This window comes from Neoarius graeffei, chromosome 22 (assembly GCF_027579695.1).
Source record: "Neoarius graeffei isolate fNeoGra1 chromosome 22, fNeoGra1.pri, whole genome shotgun sequence".
NCBI lineage: Eukaryota > Metazoa > Chordata > Actinopteri > Siluriformes > Ariidae > Neoarius > Neoarius graeffei.
Genome location: NC_083590.1, coordinates 13,770,768 through 13,790,844, shown reverse-complemented (window position 1 = coordinate 13,790,844; position 20,077 = coordinate 13,770,768). Strand labels below are relative to the sequence as shown.

The window sequence follows — 20,077 nt, the reverse complement described above, 5'->3', positions numbered from 1 at the left end:
AACAAATACAAGTATTCATCACTTTTTCATTCAGCATGCAAAGTAACAACATTATTGTTTTGTATTAAAACCCCAGCATCACTGAGATCACTGTTACTTGGCCGTGTCTCCATGAAAAGTGATGTGTCTGAGTGTTTCTGTAAAATATAATAGAAAATGGAGACCCTTTATATGAACACAGTAACTATTTACCATAAATCACATCACTGACATTACAGTATTTATTAATCATAATGAAAATCAGCATTTTCCTCAACCTGAACTCCCACCTCCCAAAAACATGTCAGTAGGTCGACTGATCACTAAATTGCCCCTAAAATGATGGACTGGTGGATCATCCAGGGTGGAGTATAATTCTGGATCAGTGGCGGCTGCTGGTTTTTAAAACAGGGGAAGCCCATTTTACGCATTCATCGTAAAAACTCTAGGCCGGATATCAAAGTATAGAAAGGTGTGCCCCATTAGCATAGTGAACTAGACAACCCCACCTAGTGTCAGAAAGTATTTTTGCTTGTACATTTCATGTTATAGTCTGGCTTGCCAGGCTAGTGCCTCATATCCTTAATCAAAAATATCAAACATCCAAAAATCACTGGCTATTCAACGAAGAGCCTTGAACATCATACCCTGATATGCAACACAGAGTCTTTAACACAACACCCAGCTGTGCAACACATCCTTGAACATCTTCTGCAACACAGTCTGGAAATTCATAACCAGTTAGGCTATGCAACACACAGAACCTTGAATATTATACCCAGGTATAACCTATAACACAGAGCCCACCATTCTCTTAACATTACTGAACAATATACACACTTCAGATTCATGAACTTTATATGATGCACACTATTTATACACAAATTCTGCCCTCCGCTCCTTTTCCAGAAAATGGCCTGTGACCCTGTCATACCAGCTGGTTGTGCTTTCCAGAGACTTCACCAATTTCTTCTCAATGGCCAGCAGAGCAAGACTACTTAAACGGTGTTGGCCCATTGTATTTCGAGTGAAAGGCTTCACTCTTTTTAAACAAGAGAAGCTACGCTCTACTCCAGCTGATGTGGCGCCAATAGTTGCAACTAAAGACAGCAGCTTGTATAGCTGGGGCATTGAACTGTCCAGCTCCATGTCTTTGAAAAACAACAGAGAATCACTCAGCTTGCCCAGAGTGCCCTGCAAGTCAGTGTTTTTGTACCAAACCTGCAGCTCAGACCGTAGTCTCCCTAAATAAAAAAAAATGACCATACATTTTCTCAACACTCTGGAATGCTTCCTCTGGAAACACCAGCTTCATTTCATCAAACCTTCCTGGGTTAACCAGTTCAAGGAAGCGCAGACTTTCCAGGTTTGCAAAACGACGAGAAATCTGTTCAGTTATGTTATCAAAGATGGCCATATACAAATTTCTGTAATGCTCCTGTGGATCTGACAACGTGGAGCGGCGCTTTCTCAAGGGCACATCTCGAGGGTCTGTTGTCATATTTGCAGCTTTGACATACACAGCTTGAAAAGCCTCCTCTGACCTTTTCTCCACTGCAAAAGAAAGCAGGGCTTCTACTCTCTTTTTGCAGAAAAGGACATCCATGGCCTTGGCTTGCACAATGTCAAACATAACATCTGTCTCACAAAAGATGTCATAGTAGGACTGCAGCAGGAAGGCAAACTCAAAGTCCTCCATCCTCATCACATACCCCTTGGCACAGTGAACTGTATCATCATCCATGCTTTTATCAGCAATTAAGCTGTCAAAAATCCTGATCAAAGCATAATAATTTTCAAGCACAGTGCCCACTATGCGGGAACTAAAATTCCACCTAGTAGGTGCATTTCGGGGCAGCTTGAACATTCTGCAGATTCCAGAAAAGATGTTCTTTTAGTTGATTTCGCAAAGAATGTCACAAATCCAGACAACGTTGCAAAAAACACTCTTGCTTGAGGTATGCATTTAGCACCCTGGGACAACACCAAGTTCAGTCTATGTGCATAACAATGCACAAACATGGCACTAGGAGCTACTGCCCTGACTCTGGCTTGCAGGCCATTGAGAGACGATGCCATAACTGCAGCCCCATCATATGTTTGTGCCACAAGTTTTTCCTCAAAATTGTAAGCATGCATATTCTGCTGCAAAACCTCAAACACAGACTGAGCATCGCGGCCTTCTGATACATCAAAAAATCCAATAAAACGCTCCTGGATTGCACCTGCCCTATCCACATAGTGAACAATGACAGACATTTGGGCATGACAGGATATGTCTGTGGTCTCATCCACCTGCCAAGCAAAAAAGGGAGCAGCCTGCACTTCACTGGTTATCTCGTCAGAAACAGTGGCAGCAAGTGCATTGATCAGGTCATTTTGAATGGTGTGAGACATACCAGTAAACACAGCTGATGACTGAAAACGTGTGGCTAGGACAGAGTCATATTTTGCTAATGTTTCAGTAAATTCTCTGTAATTCCCCTTGTTGTCTGATTCATGACTCTCATTGTGCCCCCTGAATGACAGTTCCTGACGGCCAAGCAACGAGGTAACATCTATCAAATGTTTCAGGAAGGCCCTGTTTTGAGTGACTATTTCATTATGCCTTGCACACTGTATACGAGCACCTTCATCGATGGCATGTTCCACCCTGACCCTCCCCAGACAGCTAAGTCTTGCACATGAAGTGACATGCTCATTGCTCATTTCATGCCTTTTGCAAGCCCTTTTGAAATTCACCAAGTCCCCAAACCCATCTTTTGACCAAACTAAATTTCCCTGAGAGGGCTTCATCAAAAGACATGGCCAACAGTACATTGTATTAGTCACAGGAGACCCAGTCAACCAGTTCACATTTTCATACCAAGACACCTGAAAAGACCTGTTATGGCCTGCTGATTTTTGAATGAGATTAAGCTTGGGCTTTGGTCTGCCTTGCTCTTTAATTCTCACTTTCTCCTCATATGGCAGAGTGTCAAAACATTTTGACAAAAGCATGTCCATGACATTTGCCATTATAGCAGATAGATACCAGCTGTTAGCAGCTAGCACTGCAGATCCCAATAAGGCTCAAGCTAGCCTACAACCACGTTGATTGAACTACAAATGAAATAAACGAGTGAATTCACGAATGATCAAACTGATAGAATGGATGAAAGTTAACGGAGCACAACGAGTAATATTTACATTTATTTACAGAGTAATGTACAGAGACATCAATGAGAAAAAACGTTTATATGAAAAGAAATTCGGACAGCACTTTGGCACACGACTACACTTTCTCAACATCCGCTAGGGACTGACTGATCATGCTTCCGTGTTCCTCGCCGATGCCGAAGTACAGCGACCGCCCCTCCTCATGTCTTTCAAACACCACCTACAATAATCCTTCATCAGCCCGGCTTCTTGGATCGCCCATGTCTCATTTACCGCCAAAGATACCCGGCTTCCCCGGAAGTGACGATATTGTCGATGTTAACCAATAACAACTAGCCGAAATTGGCTGTTCAGAGCCGTCTCATAGACTGCAACGGATACCCGGCTGCCGGTCAGTGTTGCCAGATACTGCTGACGTTTTCCATCCCAAAATATGTTCAAATCTGCCAAAATGCACTTAAAACCGCCCAATCTGGCAACACTGCTGCCGGTCCATAGAGCCCATTGAAATAAGAAAGGTTACAGCCTGGCAGCAAAGGTGATTCTCGTAGCGAACTGCAAGTTCGTCAGACATCACTCAAATAAGTTACAGGATGACATAGGGATAGTTATAAACGTAAATACAATCTTGGGCATATATTATGTTATGCAAGTTATTATTTTAATGAGAATTCAACATCGTAGATGCCGCAGTTTGGGGAGAGAATTTTAGGGGAAGTTCGGCTTCCCTTGTTGTCTCTGAGAAATCGCCCTTGTTCTGGATCCAGTTACAGATTTTATACCTGTGAACATTTCTGGCCGGCTTTCTGAAAAATATATATCTGCTTTTGTATCCATTTAAAACACATTATCTGTTCATTCTGCATGATGGAGTGATATTCTGTTCCATCCCTAATGACCATATAGGAAGGAAAATCTAGAAAAATGCAAATTAAAACTGGGACAGATATTTTTTTTCTCCAGTTCCAAAATTTTTTTGTCATGTTGTATTCAGCACTGTGCTCTCTAAATGTTAATGCACTTATAAAGAATTATTGTAGTAAAATTGGGCCTAAAGTTTAGATTGTCAGATTAAAGTGATGAAAGTTATTGTCTTTTAACAGCAACAATTTTTGTTCCCAGTGTTTTACAGAATGCAGAAGATGGAATAGAAAAGCTCTTCATCACAGATACAAGGTAAGATCAAACCCAACACCATGACTGTGACACTGGCGCACTGGTATTATAAACCTCTCTGCTGTTATTTCATAGAGACTGATTAGATTATAGAAAACATACAGGGGAATAAAACAAATGCACAGTGAGAACGTCATAAAGAACTATCTGTGGAAGCGTCAGAAAAACTGTGATGTTAAACTCTAATAATTGGAGCCCATGTCTCACCATGTTGTCTTATTTCACCGTCACACAGACACGCCCCAGAATCTGCTCCTGGAAATGAAGTCCAGAAAAAGTTCAAATTAAATCTGATGAAGAAGTTTCAGTGTTTAAATGGAGTGATAATAAAGCAGGAAAACCGAGTGCTCCTGAATGAGATCTACACAGAGCTCTACATCACAGAGGGAGACAGTGGAGATGTCAATAAAGAACATGAGGTGAGACGGATCGAGGCAGTGTCCAGGAGAAAAACACCAATCAAATGCAATGACATTTTTAAGCCCTTATCTGAAGAAGACAAACCAATCAGAACTGTAGTGACAAAGGGAGTGGCTGGTATCGGAAAAACAGTCTCTGTCCAGAAGTTCATTGTGGACTGGGCTGAAGGGAAAGCAAATCAGGACGTCCCCATCATATTTCCACTTCCTTTCAGAGAGCTGAATCTGATGAAGGACCAAAACCTGAGTCTGATGGAGCTCCTTCATATCTGTTTCAAGGAAACCAAAGAAACAGAAATGTCCAGGTTGGAAAAGGTTCTGTTCATTTTTGATGGATTGGACGAGTGTCGTTTCCCTCTGGATTTCCAGAACACAGTGAGTGTGTGTGATGTAACTGAATCAGCATCAGTGTGTGTGCTGCTGATAAACCTGATCAAAGGGAATCTGCTTCCCTCTGCTCTCATTTGGATCACCTCCCGACCAGCAGCAGCTGATCAAATCCCCTCTGAGTATGTCCATCGAGTCACAGAGGTACAAGGGTTCAATGACCCACAGAAGGAGGAGTACTTCAGGAAGAGGGTCAGTGATCAGAGCCTGGCCGAGAACATCATCACACACCTGAAGTCATTAAGAAGTCTCTACATCATGTGTCACATCCCAGTCTTCTGCTGGATTTCAGCTGCTGTTCTAGAGAGAATGTTGGGTGAAGCAGAGAGTGGAGAGATCCCCAAGACTCTGACTCAAATGTACACACACTTCCTCATCATTCAGACAAACATCATCAGAGGAAAGTACTCAAAGAAGCAGGAGAGTGATGAAGAAATGCTTCTCAAACTGGGAAAACTGGCTTTTCAGCAGCTGGAGAAAGGCAACCTGATCTTCTATGAGGAAGACCTGAGAGAGTGTGGCGTTGATGTGAGAGAAGCAGCAGTGTACTCAGGTGTGTGTACACAGATCTTTAGAGAGGAGGTTGGGCTTCACCAGAGTAAAGTGTACTGCTTTGTTCATCTGAGCGTTCAGGAGCATCTCGCAGCTCTGTATGTGCATCTGACCTTCATGAAGGAAAAGAGAAATGTTCTTGTTCAGAGTCAGTCCTTTAAGAAAATTTCAGATGTACACAGGAGTGCTGTAGATCAGACCTTAAAAAGTCGGACTGGACATCTGGATCTGTTCCTCCGCTTTCTTCTGGGTCTCTCACTGGAGTCCAATCAGAAACTCTTACATGCCTTAGTAACACAGACAGGAAGTAGCTCCCAGAGCAAAGAGGAAACAGTTCAGTACATTAAGATGATGATCAATGAAAATCTTCCTGCAGAAAAATCCATCAATCTGTTCCACTGTCTGAATGAACTGGGTGACGATTCTCTAGTGGAGGAAATCCAACACTACCTGAAATCTGGAAAACAAAGTGAACTCTCTCCTTCACAGTGGTCTGCTCTGGTGTTTGTGTTATTGACTTCAGCACAGGAGCTGGAGGAGTTTGACCTGAGTAAATATACCAGTACAGAGAAGATAAAAGATTGGGTTCTTGTGAGGGTGATGCCGGTGATTGCAGCATCCAGAAAAGCAATGTAAGTAAAGCTGAATATAACTGTTCTACTGTTCCACTGTTAGAAAGAGAGAAACTGAAAGAACTTGGACAAATCTGCACTTTGGGACAAAATCCACAACTCCATTACTCGAGTAAAAGTAAAGATCTCATCTCATCTCATTATCTCTTGCCGCTTTATCCTGTTCTACAGGGTCACAGGCAAGCTGGAGCCTATCCCAACTGACTACGGGCGAAAGGTGGGGTACACCCTGGACAAGTCGCCAGGTCATCACAGGGCTGACACACAGAGACACACAACCATTCACACTCACACCTACGGTCAATTTAGAGCAGGGGTCTCCAACTTTTCTTGGATTGAGGGCTACCAGAAGGATGAGAAACTATATGGAGGGCTAGTCATTCAAAATAATTTACTTAAAATAAAAGACTTAACATCCCTTTAAAATAAGACTATGTAGAATTATGTGCTTTTAATTAACAACAATCAAGGAATAGAAACTGACATTTTAACATGAACATTTTAATTATGAATAATCATAATCTCATCATATCATGTTTAGGAATTACGTACCAACTTTTTTGCAAATTACAAAGTTTAATTATGCTAACTCTTATTAGCTAATGCTAATAAGTTAATTATGATGATAATGAACACATTTTGTTGTAATCTCGTGTTGGGAAAGTACATTTGCCCTCTTTTAGAATTATACACACACAAAAAAACATTCTGATATTCTCACTGCAGTTAACAGCTGTTACATAAAAACAGGTCTGGAAATGCCAAAAGCACAATAATAAAAGGTTATAATTTTCCCTTTTCAACACACAACAGTTCTGTGAAAGTTAAAACTATTCAAAATCAATTCCTTATGCCGCTTTTCCACTACCAACGCGGCTGAGCTGTGCGGTGCTGAGTCGGGCTGAGTCGAGCCGAGTGGGGCTGTTGGAGTTGCATTTCGACTACAACCGCGCTGAACCGTGCTGGCTGGAAGTGGGTGGACACATTGGGTGGAGTTAGCGAAAGTGGGTGGACGTCAGGTGATGTCGTTAGGTGGCGCAAACAGTGACATCAGTGAGCTTTTAAGCGGTAGTCTCACAACCCGGAGAGTAAACAATAAACATGGAGTCGTTAGTGTTGCTGGTCTTGGTGCTGTGGCTTGTTGTCACCGACAACGCCAACAGATACTGGCAAGAGCGTATAGATGAGGCGAGGCGCATAAGGCTTCATAATTCTCGTAATTCGTAATTATTCTTCTTCCGGGTTTACGGTGTTTACAGATCCCAGCGTGCTCGCGGGGCGTGTGTGGGCATGTGAGGACACTCCTCCTCACCAATCAGCGCGCAGGGGAGTGTCTCCTCACGCCCCTAGCCTCACTCAGCTCGGTTTGGCTCGCTTCAGCCCCACTCCAAAACCATGCGAGTTTTGGGGGCTAAGCAGGGCTGAAGCGAGCTGAGTCGTGCTGTTTTTGGATAGTCGAAACGCGAGCAAGATCAAGCACCCACTCAGTGTCCCGGAGCAAAGTAGTGTCCCGCCCTCTGGATTCCATGAACTCTTTGATTTCATCCAGAAGTGATAAAAAGCCCTGTAGAACTCGACCCCTGCTGAACCATCGTATCACTGTGTGAAGCAAGAGGTCACCGTACTCAGTTGACAGCTCTTCCAGAAGAAGTTTGAATGCCCGGTGTTGTGTGGCATTCGCACGGATACTGTTGACAATCTTCACTACCGGAGTCATGACGTGATCAAAACCCATCACTTTGGCACAAATTGCCTGCTGATGGATGATACAGTGGTAACTGAGGAAACGGGGAAAACCTGGATCACTTCTGCAGCGCGCAATAAGACCAGAATGATGGCCGGTCATCACTCCGTTAGTAGTTACTGATACCAACTTTTGAAGTGGGATGTTTTTCTCTGTAAAATAGTGCTTTATGGCCTCATAGATGTCAACAGCCCTTGTTGTGGTTTTCGGGGCAGCAAAGTAAGCATCTCCTCCTTCACAGTGAAATCACTGAACACCATTCTGACGAAGACCATCAGCTGCGCTGTGCTGGTTTTATCCACTGACTCGTCACACTGGATGCTAAAGTACCTGCATGTACTCATGTCACCATTCAGCTGTTCCACCAAATTAGTGGACATTACTGATACTCTCCTGGCGATGGTTTTGGCACTTAGCTGAACATCTGCGATGGCAGTGAGGATTTCCTTCCCATTCTTGTGATCTTGAAACAAAGTGTCTGCAACCACTGACATCACCCCTTTGACCACCTCTCCATCCGAAAATGTCTTTTTGTGCTTAGCCAGGTAGTGTGCTGCTCTGAAGGAAGCTTCTGTAGCCGCTTTTGATTGCTTTGCCAGCTTGGTGAAAAAAGACTGTTGTTTACCCAAAGCTGCCTTGAGGTCACGAGTCTTTTGAGCACATAATGCGCTGCCTGGAGGGTAGTTAGCATCAAACGTTCTGTGGCATGTAGAAAAATATCTCTCCACATTGTATCTCTTAGCCAAGGCTACGGCTGCTCCACAGATCAGACACACACACAACGTTCACCAACTTGAGTAAAGAAGAACTCTTTCTCCCATTCATCCTGAAAGTGATAGGTCTTCTTTTTCTTGCTCTCCGACATCACGTTTAAACACTTTTACAAAACTGCCTTTACTTATCGCACTGTGTTGATCGCTATCGATTGGCGGGCTAATGACTGAGGACTGAATGCAAAGGGGAGTTGGCATGCTGGCATAGTGGGCTAAACTTTGACCTGGCAAAGAAAATTATCTACATTACACTCTAAAGGTGCTTCAGTGGTTCTTCAAATCTCTGGATGGTTCCATGGAGAGTCAAAACTCTGTGATGAACCATTACATTTTGCGAAAGGTTCTTCACATTGGAAATGGTTCTTCAGAGCCTGGCATTCTCTTACCATTTGCTGGTCAATGCACATAGGCTATGTTTACACAAATCTGCCTTCACTGCTCAAACAAATGGTTTAAATGGTTCTTTAAAGAACTGTTGCATGAACGTTTCTTTGAAGCCCTGAAAAAGGTTCTTCTATGGCATCGCCCTGAAGAACCAGTACTGGCCATTATTTTTTAGAGTGTAGGCATCTATTTTACTGTAAAAAATATTAGGGGGATTTTTAGAAAATACTTCTGGATTAAATTTCAAGGCATCTTAAAACATGAAAACAATGAAAATAATATTTTTTTAAAAGATTACCAAATATGATTTGAACAGTGCAGTAGTCACTGGCTATTTTTAGAACATCCATCGCGGGCGCCTCCCAGGCTCCCGGCGGGCTACCTGGTGCCCACGGGCACCATGTTGGCGAGGCCAGATTTAGAGTCACCTAACCTGCATGTCTATGGACTGTGGGGGAAACTGGAGCACCCGGAGGAAACCCACGCGGACAACATGCAAACTCTGCACAGAAAGGCCCCCGCCGGCCATGGATATCGAACCCGGACCCTTTTGCTGTGAGGCGACAACAATAACCACTACACCACTGTGCCGCCCTAAAAGTAAAGATCCTCTTAGTCAAATGTTACTCCGATACAAGTGAAAGCTGTTCAGTCAAATTTTTACTTGAGTTACAGTACTGGAGGATTTGCTTTTAAAAATACTGAAGTATTCAAAAATACTTTTTCATGATTGTTTTTGTTTCCTTTTTAATATCAAGGCGTTGTTGGATTGTTGCTATGATGCATTTACAGAATCCAATGACTTGGAAACAACCTACTGAATGCAGTGACTTGCTTGTAGAACCTGGAGAATAAAATGTGTGTAGAATATGATACAAAGCCTGTAGAAATTAGGGGATAAAAGTTGTGTGTAGAATTGAATAATACTGCTTTAGAATTTCCCTGCTGTAGCTCTGTGATTTATTGATTTCAGGTCAGACAGGGAGAGACAACACACAGAGTGTAAGGGGAAGAACATGTCCAGTCTGTAAATCACTGGCACCAGGAACAAATAAGGAGCACCTGGCAACACACACGTGTGTGTGTGTGTGTGTGTGTGTGTGTGTGTGTGTGTGTGTGTGTACACACACTGTTGGCCAACGAGCTCATCATGAGTCTCTCCATAAAACTCCTTCAGCACTGGGCTGTGATCATTTCAGTCGCTCACTAATTAGAGAACAAATCAAATGTCTGATCTGTTCAGATAAATATGACTCTGTCTGCTTCATCTAAACCTGACTTTTGAAACTATTTTCCTTTCTCCTCTTATAAATATTTTAGATCAGACTCTTATTTCCCGATTTGGTGATCAGATTTGATGTTGCGTGTTTATCCCATGTGTCAGTGATGACGTGTGCAGCAGAAAACTCAAATCCGAACAGCTCGAACTGTGAATTACTGTTACAGCATTTCAGTGTATTGTCGACTCGGAGTTTGTACTTTTGTCATTTATGAAAATGAAATGGTGCGGTGAAAGCTTTGAGGACCTCTTTGATCATTTGTGTGAGTTTATTATGTATTATTTTATTTCCTTCAGGATCAGTTGTGATTCAATTAAATGGAGAAGCGCTGAAGCTCTGGTCTCAGTGCTCAACTCAGAAACCTCCAGTCTGAGAGAACTGCATCTGACTGTGAAGACACTGGATCTGACTGGGAATAAACTAGAAGACTTAGGAGTGAAGCGTCTCTGTGCTGTACTGGAGAATCCTCACTGTAAAGTGGAGAAACTCAGGTAAGATCATCTCTCTGAGAGTCACAATAACTCACTAAAGCAGCAGTTAATAGTTGTATACAGTGTTGTTTATCAATTAAAATTTTCTGTAAAAGTAAAACATGCAGAACAAATATATTAGTCATGAAGTGATAATTTCTCCTCAGAATCACTTTTACTTTCAAGAAATAATTAAAAAATTTTTACAATTAAATATGTGATCATTAAAAATCCAGTCAAGCAGAGATACAGTAAATTCTCCAAAACCTGACTCTTCACTTAAACCTTTAAATTATTGACTTTTTGCTGAATCATTTGCACCTCGAGTAAACTTAATGTCAGTAACAGTGGTAATGTTTGAGTCATTATTAATAATAGCTTGTGATTGGTGAAGAGAATAGAGACAGTCCAACATGAGAGACATCATCTTCACAACCACTATTACACCAAGATGAAAGTCTGTTGATGAAGTGTGTGTCATTGTGTCTCTGCAGGTTGTGTGGTTGTGGTGTCTCAGATGAAGGCTGTGCTGCTCTGAGTTCAGCTCTGAGATCAAACCCCTCACACCTGAGAGAACTGAATCTGAACAATAATAATCTGGGAGACTCAGGAGTGAAGCGTCTCTGTGCTGTACTGGAGAATCCTCACTGTAAACTGGAGACACTGGGGTAAGATCATCTCTCTGAGAGTCACATGACCTGCTCCTCAGTAAGACACATTCTCAGATTTGCTTCATACTTTTTGAATAAAGTCAGTATTCCCAATAAATAGTGTGTAAAATTCCAGGCTTGCATCTGCATTAGTTTCTGAGATATTGAGGCTTTTAACAGGCAGCGTGGCTCGAATTTTACTGTAAAAACAAGTACAACAGAAAAACATTCTAGAGGTCCATTCATTAATTCATTTTTTACATTTCTTTCTAGTTGCATGAAATTTTCAGGGATAGTGTGGAATGTAGAGTTTCACTGTGCCCCCCCCCAAAAAAAAAAAAAAAAGTTCAAGCCAGGACCCCCTAAATCCTGCCCTGATGCGGATATAAATAATTGTTTGGTATTTTTTTTGTGTGTGTGTGTGTCCTCCACATTATATTGTTGATGAAATTAAATAATGAAGATGAGCTGAAAGTGCAGACCTTCAGCTTTATTTTGAGGAAACTTGCATCCAGATTGGGTGACTGGTGTTGAAATTACAGCACTGTTTATATGTGGTCCCTCTTTTTTGAGGGATAAAAAGTAATTAGACAAACAAACATCATACATTTCACTGACAATTTTATTCCTCCGACACTGAGAGGTGAAACTGGTATGTTTTCAGGTTTTCTGTCCATTTTTTCTGAAACTCTTGTTCGCACACTGTGTCAAGAATGAGTGGCTGAATGTTTGTAGGATTTATATGGAATAATCATTGTTTACTTCTCTGATTCTACAATAATATAAATCTATAGTGTTCTATAAATGCACTCTGTAGACTCTGGAGAAACAAGTTTATTGTCCCTGTGTAGTGCACTATAAGTCTAGTAGAGAACCATCTGAGATTCAGTCTCTCTCTCTCTCTCTCTCTCTGATTAAAGTTCATGGTCTCTCTGCTGTTCTCTGTTCAGCTTCAGCTGCTGATGGTTTAATATCACACACAACAGAGGAGAGAAACTCAATATAACACTCAGTATTATCATTATTAATTACACTGTTAATGAGAATAAACAGGTGATATTAAATCCTCATGACATTCTGAATAATACAATTAATTTTACACTCCTCATCTTTAAAGTAAGAATTACACCAAGATGAAAATCTGTTGATGAAGTGTGTGTCATTGTGTCTCTGCAGGTTGTGGGGTTGTGGTGTCTCAGATGAAGGCTGTGCTGCTCTGAGTTCAGCTCTGAGATCAAACTCCTCATATCTGAGAGAACTGAATCTGTCTGATAATAATCTGGGAGACTCAGGAGTGAAGCGTCTCTGTGCTGTACTGGAGAATCCTCACTGTAAACTGGAGACACTGGGGTAAGATCATCTCTCTGAGAGTCACATGACCTGCTCCTCAGTAAGACACATTCTCTAATAGTGAGACTGAAGCAGAGGTTTTAGGTTCATCATCAATGTCCTGAGGAGGAAGATTGTTTCTTTTCACTGCACACTGATGATTTGTCACAGAGTCTTTGGGTCAGATGGACGTATGTGAGAAGCTGCAGCACAAAACGGGACTTGATCCGACTGCAATGTGTCTGAAATTTATTATTTAATTCAATTTCATTAATTTCTAAAATAATCACCAGATTAAAACAAGTTCCCAACTGACCATCTCAGATTTGCTTCATACTTTTTGAATAAAGTCACTGTTCCCAATAAATATTGTGTAGAATTCCAGGCTTGTATCTGCATTAGTTTCTGAGATATCAAGACTTTTAACAGGCAGTGTGGCTCCAATTTTACTGTAAAAACTAGTGCTACAGAAAAACATTCTGTTAGGACTAGGACTGTTTTGGCCTCTAGAGGCCGCTGTTATTTCCTTTTCATGTCGTGTTTATTTTGGCCTCTAGAGGCCGCCACTGTTCCTGTGTTTTGTGTTTGTGTTAATTGCCTAATTATCTTCACCTGTGTCCTTAATTAGTTTGTCTATTTATACCCCTGAGTTCAGTCCTCTTGTCACGGAGTCTTTGTGCTGTTATGTTTATCTCCAGTTTCCTTTGTACTGTGTTTTTTGATCTTCTTAGCTTTTGAATTTTTGCACTTTGCTTTTCTTTTGGATTATACTCTTTGGTTTTTTTTTTTTGTCTTTTGTTTTGCCCTGTATATAGTGTATATAGTTTAAATAAACCTTTTGATTCTTTTTCTACTTCCGCCTCACGCCTCTGCATTTGAGTCATCCCCCTGGTGGCCTAGTGGGGGTTTGCTGGATTATCACACCAACGAACCAGGTTCGAATCCCAGCAAAACCCTAACAGAAAGACTCCGTCATGACCGACTCAGCAGAGGCTGCTTCAACTGTCTACCCGGCCAACCTTCAGGGAATTATGGCAGCTTTGACACGCTTCGGAGTGACCATGGACGCTCATGGACGTACGCTCACCAGCCAACGTGAGGCCCTCGCTCGCCACGAGGAACTGCTTCAGCAAATTGGGAAAACCCTGGCACAGCTGACATCTCTGCCTGCATCTCCTGCTCCTGATCCAGTTCCTGCTCCTGCTCCAGTGCCTCCTGCAATGCTGCCTTCTTCACCTCGCGAACCCAGCCTTCCTGCACCACAGAGGTATGACGGCAAGCACAGTGAGTGCCGAGAGTTCCTTACCCAGTGTCAACTCACCTTTGAGCTTCAGCCTACCACCTACACTACGGATCGCCGCAAGATTGCCTTTGTGATCACCTTATTAGCTGGTAAGGCGCGAGCCTGGGCTACTGCTATCTGGCAAAGACAGGGACCTGAGTGCTTTGATTTCCAGCTGTTTTCTGAAGAGATGCTTCGGGTCTTCGATCAGGCAGACATCAGTACCGACGCAGCCCGAAAGCTCATGTCCATCCGGCAAGGAGGAAGCGTCGCAGATTACGCCATCTCGTTCCGAACACTCGCAGCAGTAAGTGGATGGAACGAGACTGCCCTGGTGTCAGCCTTCCACCATGGTCTGTCTGACCCCATCAAGGACGGTCTGGCCTCTATTGGATGCCCAAGTGACCTCGAAACCCTCATCTCACATGCTATTCGTCTGGACAACAGGATGAGAGAACGCCACCAAGCCTTGAGCCCCCCCAGCCTCCCTACCTCTACCTGGAGACCGTCTACCTCCTTCAGTGACTGTCCAGAACCCATGCAAGTGGGTCGTACTCGCCTCTCCGCATCTGAGAGGGAGCGCAGAAGGAGGGACAAGTGCTGCATCTACTGTGGCAAGCCTGGTCACTTCCGAGCATCATGTCCCGAACTCTTGGGAAAAGGACCGCCCCGTCCAGCCGAGGGAGGGTTGTGACGGGGCCTACCCTCTCTCCCGGACTCCCTGGCCAAGGAATCTACATCCCGGTCTCCATCTCCTGGGGTGAGTCTGTCCACTCTTGTCAAGCTTTGATAGACTCAGGGGCGGCTGGGAACTTTATGGATATTCACTTCGCCCAAAGCATCAATATTCCGACTGCACCTCTTGAAGTCCCACTGTCTGTGTCTGCCCTCGATGGCCAAGCGTTAGGTGATGGAAGAGTCACCCAAGTTACTTCTCCAGTTTTCCTCCAGTCTCAAGGTCACAAGGAAGAAATATCCCTGCACCTGATTCCTTCACCTGAGTTCCCTGTTATTCTAGGCCTTCCTTGGCTTACTCGCCACAACCCTCGCATAGACTGGGTAACAAGCCAGGTTGTGGAATGGGGCCCTGCATGCCATGCCTCTTGTCTGCTCTCTAGCTCTCCTGTGTCTCCTGCCGAGCCCCCTGATCTCACCGAGTTATCTCAAGTTCCCACAGAGTACTGGGATCTCAAGGAGGTATTCAGCAAGAGCAGGGCCGCCGTTCTTCCTCCGCACCGGGCCTACGACTGTGCCATCGACTTGCTCCCTGGGACTACCCCTCCTCGTGGCAGACTGTTTTCACTCTCTCAGCCAGAACGCAAGGCCATGGAGGAATACCTCAAAGATGCCCTGGTCTCTGGGTTTATTCGACCCTCCACTTCACCTGCTGGAGCCGGCTTCTTCTTTGTCGGCAAGAAGGATGGGGGGCTCCGACCATGTATTGATTACAGGGGCCTGAATAAGATCACTGTGCGCAACCGATATCCCCTTCCGCTGATGTCCACAGCTTTCGACCTGCTCCAAGGCGCCACCGTCTTCACCAAGTTGGACCTACGGAACGCATACCACCTCATCCGTATCCGACAGGGAGACGAGTGGAAGACTGCCTTTAACACCCCGTCTGGGCACTACGAATACCAGGTGATGCCCTTCGGACTCACCAACGCACCAGCTGTTTTTCAGGCCCTAATCAACGACGTCTTAAGGGACATGATTAACCTATACGTTTTTGTCTACCTCGACGACATCCTTATCTTTTCCAAGACCGTGCAGGAGCACCGCCACCATGTCCGCCAGGTTCTCCAGAGGCTGCTACAGAACAATCTGTTCGCCAAGGCCCAGAAATGCGAATTTCATGTTCCCGAGGTCTCCTTTCTGGGATTTATTGTACGGACAGGCCAACTCCAAATGGACCCTGCCAAGACCCTGGCCGTCCGGGATTGGCCTACTCCCAAGTCCGTTAAGGAGGTTCAGCGGTTCTTAGGATTCGCTAACTTCTACCGCAAGTTCATCAGGAACTTCAGTTCTGTGGCAGCACCCATGTCTGACCTCACCAAAGGGACAGGTGGATCTTATGGCTGGTCTCCTCAGGCAGAAAAGGCGTTCAAAGACCTCAAGGACCGCTTCTGCACGGCACCCATTCTGGTTCTCCCGGACACCTCCCAACCATTCATCGTGGAGGTGGACGCCTCGGACAGTGGTGTCGGCGCGGTGCTCTCTCAACGTTCGGAAGGAAAGCTGCACCCCTGCGCTTACTTCTCCCACCGCCTGAGTCCTGCTGAGTCCCGGTACGATGTGGGGGATCGAGAACTGCTAGCGGTCAAACTGGCCCTTGAGGAGTGGAGGCACTGGCTGGAGGGAGCACAACATCCATTCCTGGTTTGGACTGACCACAAGAACCTGGAGTACCTCCAGCAAGCCAAGAGACTGAACCCTCGACAGGCTAGGTGGGCCCTGTTTTTCAGTCGGTTTGACTTCACCCTCTCATACCGCCCCGGCTCCAAGAACACCAAACCTGACGCACTGTCCAGACTGTTCTCTGCCACTAACAGGGAGAATGAAGTCGGGCCTATTATCCCTGTGTCCCGGATTGTGGCCCCTGTCCGCTGGGGTATTGAGGAGGCTGTCCGACGAGCCCAACGCCAGGACCCCGGTCCTGGGACGGGGCCACCAGGCCTCTTGTACGTCCCACATCAAGCCCGGGCCAAGGTTCTCCAGTGGGGTCACTCTTCCCCTCTCACCGCCCACCCGGGAGCTCGGAGGACCCTGGACTTCCTGAAAAGACGCTTCTGGTGGCCTAACATGGAGAAGGAAGTAAGGTCATTTGTCCTGTCCTGTGAGGTTTGCACCAGAACCAAGAACCCACGACAGCGTCCCCAGGGTCTCCTGCATCCTCTGACCATTCCCCGGCGTCCCTGGTCCCACGTGGCAGTCGACTTTATCACGGGTCTCCCTGAGTCACAAGGTAACACGGTCATTTTGGTCTTAGTTGACAGATTCTCCAAGGCCTGCCGCTTCATACCACTGTGCAAACTCCCCTCTGCTCTTGAAACTGCGAAACTTTTGTTTAATCATGTCTTCCGAGTCTTTGGTCTTCCACAGGACATCGTCTCAGACCGAGGGCCCCAGTTCTCCTCCCGAGTGTGGCACGGGTTCTGCAAGGTCATCGGAGCCACTGCCAGCCTCTCCTCTGGGTTTCACCCACAGTCCAATGGTCAGACGGAGAGGCTCAACCAGGACCTGGAAACCACCCTGCGAGGCCTGGCTATGGATAACCCGACATCGTGGAGCACCTGGCTGCCATGGGCGGAGTACGCCCACAACACCCTGCAGTCATCGGCCACCAAGCTGTCGCCATTCCAGTGCCAATTCGGGTTCCAGCCACCTCTGTTCCCGGACCAGGAGGAGGACGCGGGGGTGCCCTCGGTCAACCAATATGTGAGACGGTGTCGCAAGACCTGGAGCAAGGTCAGGAAGACCCTCATACAGACCTCCAGAACCAACCAGACTCAGGCCAACCGCCATAGAAGACCTGCACACGCTTTCCGCCCTGGGCAGCGTGTTTGGCTGTCCACTAAGGACCTTCCACTGCGGGTGGAGAACCGCAAGCTTGCTCCTCGCTACATTGGCCCCTTCAAGGTGGTGCGCAGGGTGAACCCTGTCTCCTACCGGCTCCAGTTGCCCCGGACTCTGAGGATCAACCCCACTTTCCATGTTTCCCTGTTACGGCCCGTACTGACGTCTACGTATGCCCCTGCCCCTAGGAACCCCCCACCCCCCCGCATCTTCCAGGGGCAGACTGTGTTCACTGTGAATCGCCTGCTTGACTCCCGCCGGGTCCGCGGCGGGTTGCAATATCTGGTGGACTGGGAGGGCTATGGTCCTGAGGAGCGCTGCTGGGTTCCTGCTCGGGATGTCCTTGATAAAGAACTATGTCGGGACTTCCATTCGGCCCATCCGGATCGCCCTGGGAACGTCAGGAGACGCTCCTAGAGGGGGGGGTCCTGTTAGGACTAGGACTGTTTTGGCCTCTAGAGGCCGCTGTTATTTCCTTTTCATGTCGTGTTTATTTTGGCCTCTAGAGGCCGCCACTGTTCCTGTGTTTTGTGTTTGTGTTAATTGCCTAATTATCTTCACCTGTGTCCTTAATTAGTTTGTCTATTTATACCCCTGAGTTCAGTCCTCTTGTCACGGAGTCTTTGTGCTGTTATGTTTATCTCCAGTTTCCTTTGTACTGTGTTTTTTGATCTTCTTAGCTTTTGAATTTTTGCACTTTGCTTTTCTTTTGGATTATACTCTTTGGTTTTTTTTTTTGTCTTTTGTTTTGCCCTGTATATAGTGTATATAGTTTAAATAAACCTTTTGATTCTTTTTCTACTTCCGCCTCACGCCTCTGCATTTGAGTCATCCCCCTGGTGGCCTAGTGGGGGTTTGCTGGATTATCACACCAACGAACCAGGTTCGAATCCCAGCAAAACCCTAACACATTCCAGAGGTCCATTCATTATTATTTTTAACTTTTCTAAGTGCATGAATATATATTTTTAATTTATTTATTTATTTATTTATTTATTTATTTTTAAAACATTGAACCCAGGATTCCCCCCTAAGTTCAGCCTGGATGTGCATATAAAAAATTGTGGGGTTTTTTTTGTTTGTTTGTTTCGTTCTTTTGTCCTCCACAGTATATTGTTGATGAAATTAAATCATTAAGATTTCAAAGTGCAGACCTTCAACTTTATTTTGAGGAAACTTGCATCCAGATTGGGTGATATCAGGATGGCAGGCACTTATGGATGTATGTGCGGGGGAGCGCAGGGAATGCAGACTGGCAACAAATGCAAGATCAAAGTTGAGGGACAGGCAGGGTAATAAGGGCTAGACTAAAGAGTAACGAGACAATAACAAGGGTCGAGAACACGATAAGGCAGGCAGAATAACAAGGTTTGGTATGATGGGTAAGACACTGACCGATACTTCACATGGAGTGTGTGTGGGAGAGGTGTTTATATAGCATAGGCTGATTAACCAGGAAATGCGTGACAGGTGTAATTAATAGACAGGCAATAGAGGGTGCTGTGGTTCTTGGGTGTTGTAGTTCAGATCGGCCATGTTTGTAGTCTGATGAAGTGGCGCGCTCTATCACATTACTCACAGGCAGAGGTGGACAGTAACCAAGTACATTTACTTGAGTACTGTACTTTAAGTACACTTTTTGAATATCTGTACTTTACTTGAGTGTTTTTTTTTTTTAAACTTATGACTTTTAATTTCACTACATTTGGAAAAACGAATATGTGGCAGATCACAGAATCCAGGGACACATGTCGGCCCGGGGGCATTTTGAGTTATTGACAGATTCAGAAAGTACAGTTTCTAAGCTTTCCAATGATGCCTTCCATGTGGAGATCTGACAATATTTGAAGAATGTGTGGCCTTTTGAAAGTGTATACTTCTTAAAACAGAAAAGGGAGAAAATCGCCCTCAAAGTTTTCCATCTCAGCTACTCTGGGTGTAGGGCGGGCACATAATGGTGCTCATCTGCATGACATTAAGGAAAGCCCTACCCCCTACGAGCTAGCACGATACTACTTTCATGTAAACAAAGATCACCACGTCAATTTTCCTTCCATGCAAAGTATGCCCAAAACAATTATGAAGTACAAAAATAAGTCCTAAAGTATACTTTAACGCTTTGTGGTTGAAAAATTACTCACACCGTAAGAAAGAAAGATAGCACGATGATGACACAACTAACACAACACTAGTTTCATGTAAAGCCTCGGTCACAACCAGCCGTATGTGCTCCTACAGCCGGTCTACATGCAAAAAACGCAAGAAACACACGGAGAGCGCGCATG

At 44.8% G+C, this 20,077-nt stretch overlaps 1 protein-coding gene across 3 annotated transcripts in view; it reads left to right on the top strand.

Moving 5' to 3' along the window:
* The window catches only part of LOC132870660 (NACHT, LRR and PYD domains-containing protein 3-like), a 46,697-nt gene that overhangs the window by 10,428 nt on the left and 16,192 nt on the right, over positions 1-20,077 (top strand). For all 3 annotated transcript variants that reach the window (XR_009651165.1, XM_060904413.1, XM_060904412.1), the window contains exons 5-10: positions 889-984; positions 4,261-4,314; positions 4,550-6,304; positions 10,782-10,976; positions 11,450-11,623; positions 12,782-12,955. Coding sequence is in view for 2 of the 3 variants with exons in the window: in XM_060904413.1 (XP_060760396.1) it covers positions 889-984; positions 4,261-4,314; positions 4,550-6,304; positions 10,782-10,976; positions 11,450-11,623; positions 12,782-12,955 (2,448 nt within the window). In the remaining variant the exon portion in view is untranslated. The remainder of the gene's footprint in view (positions 1-888; positions 985-4,260; positions 4,315-4,549; positions 6,305-10,781; positions 10,977-11,449; positions 11,624-12,781; positions 12,956-20,077) is intronic.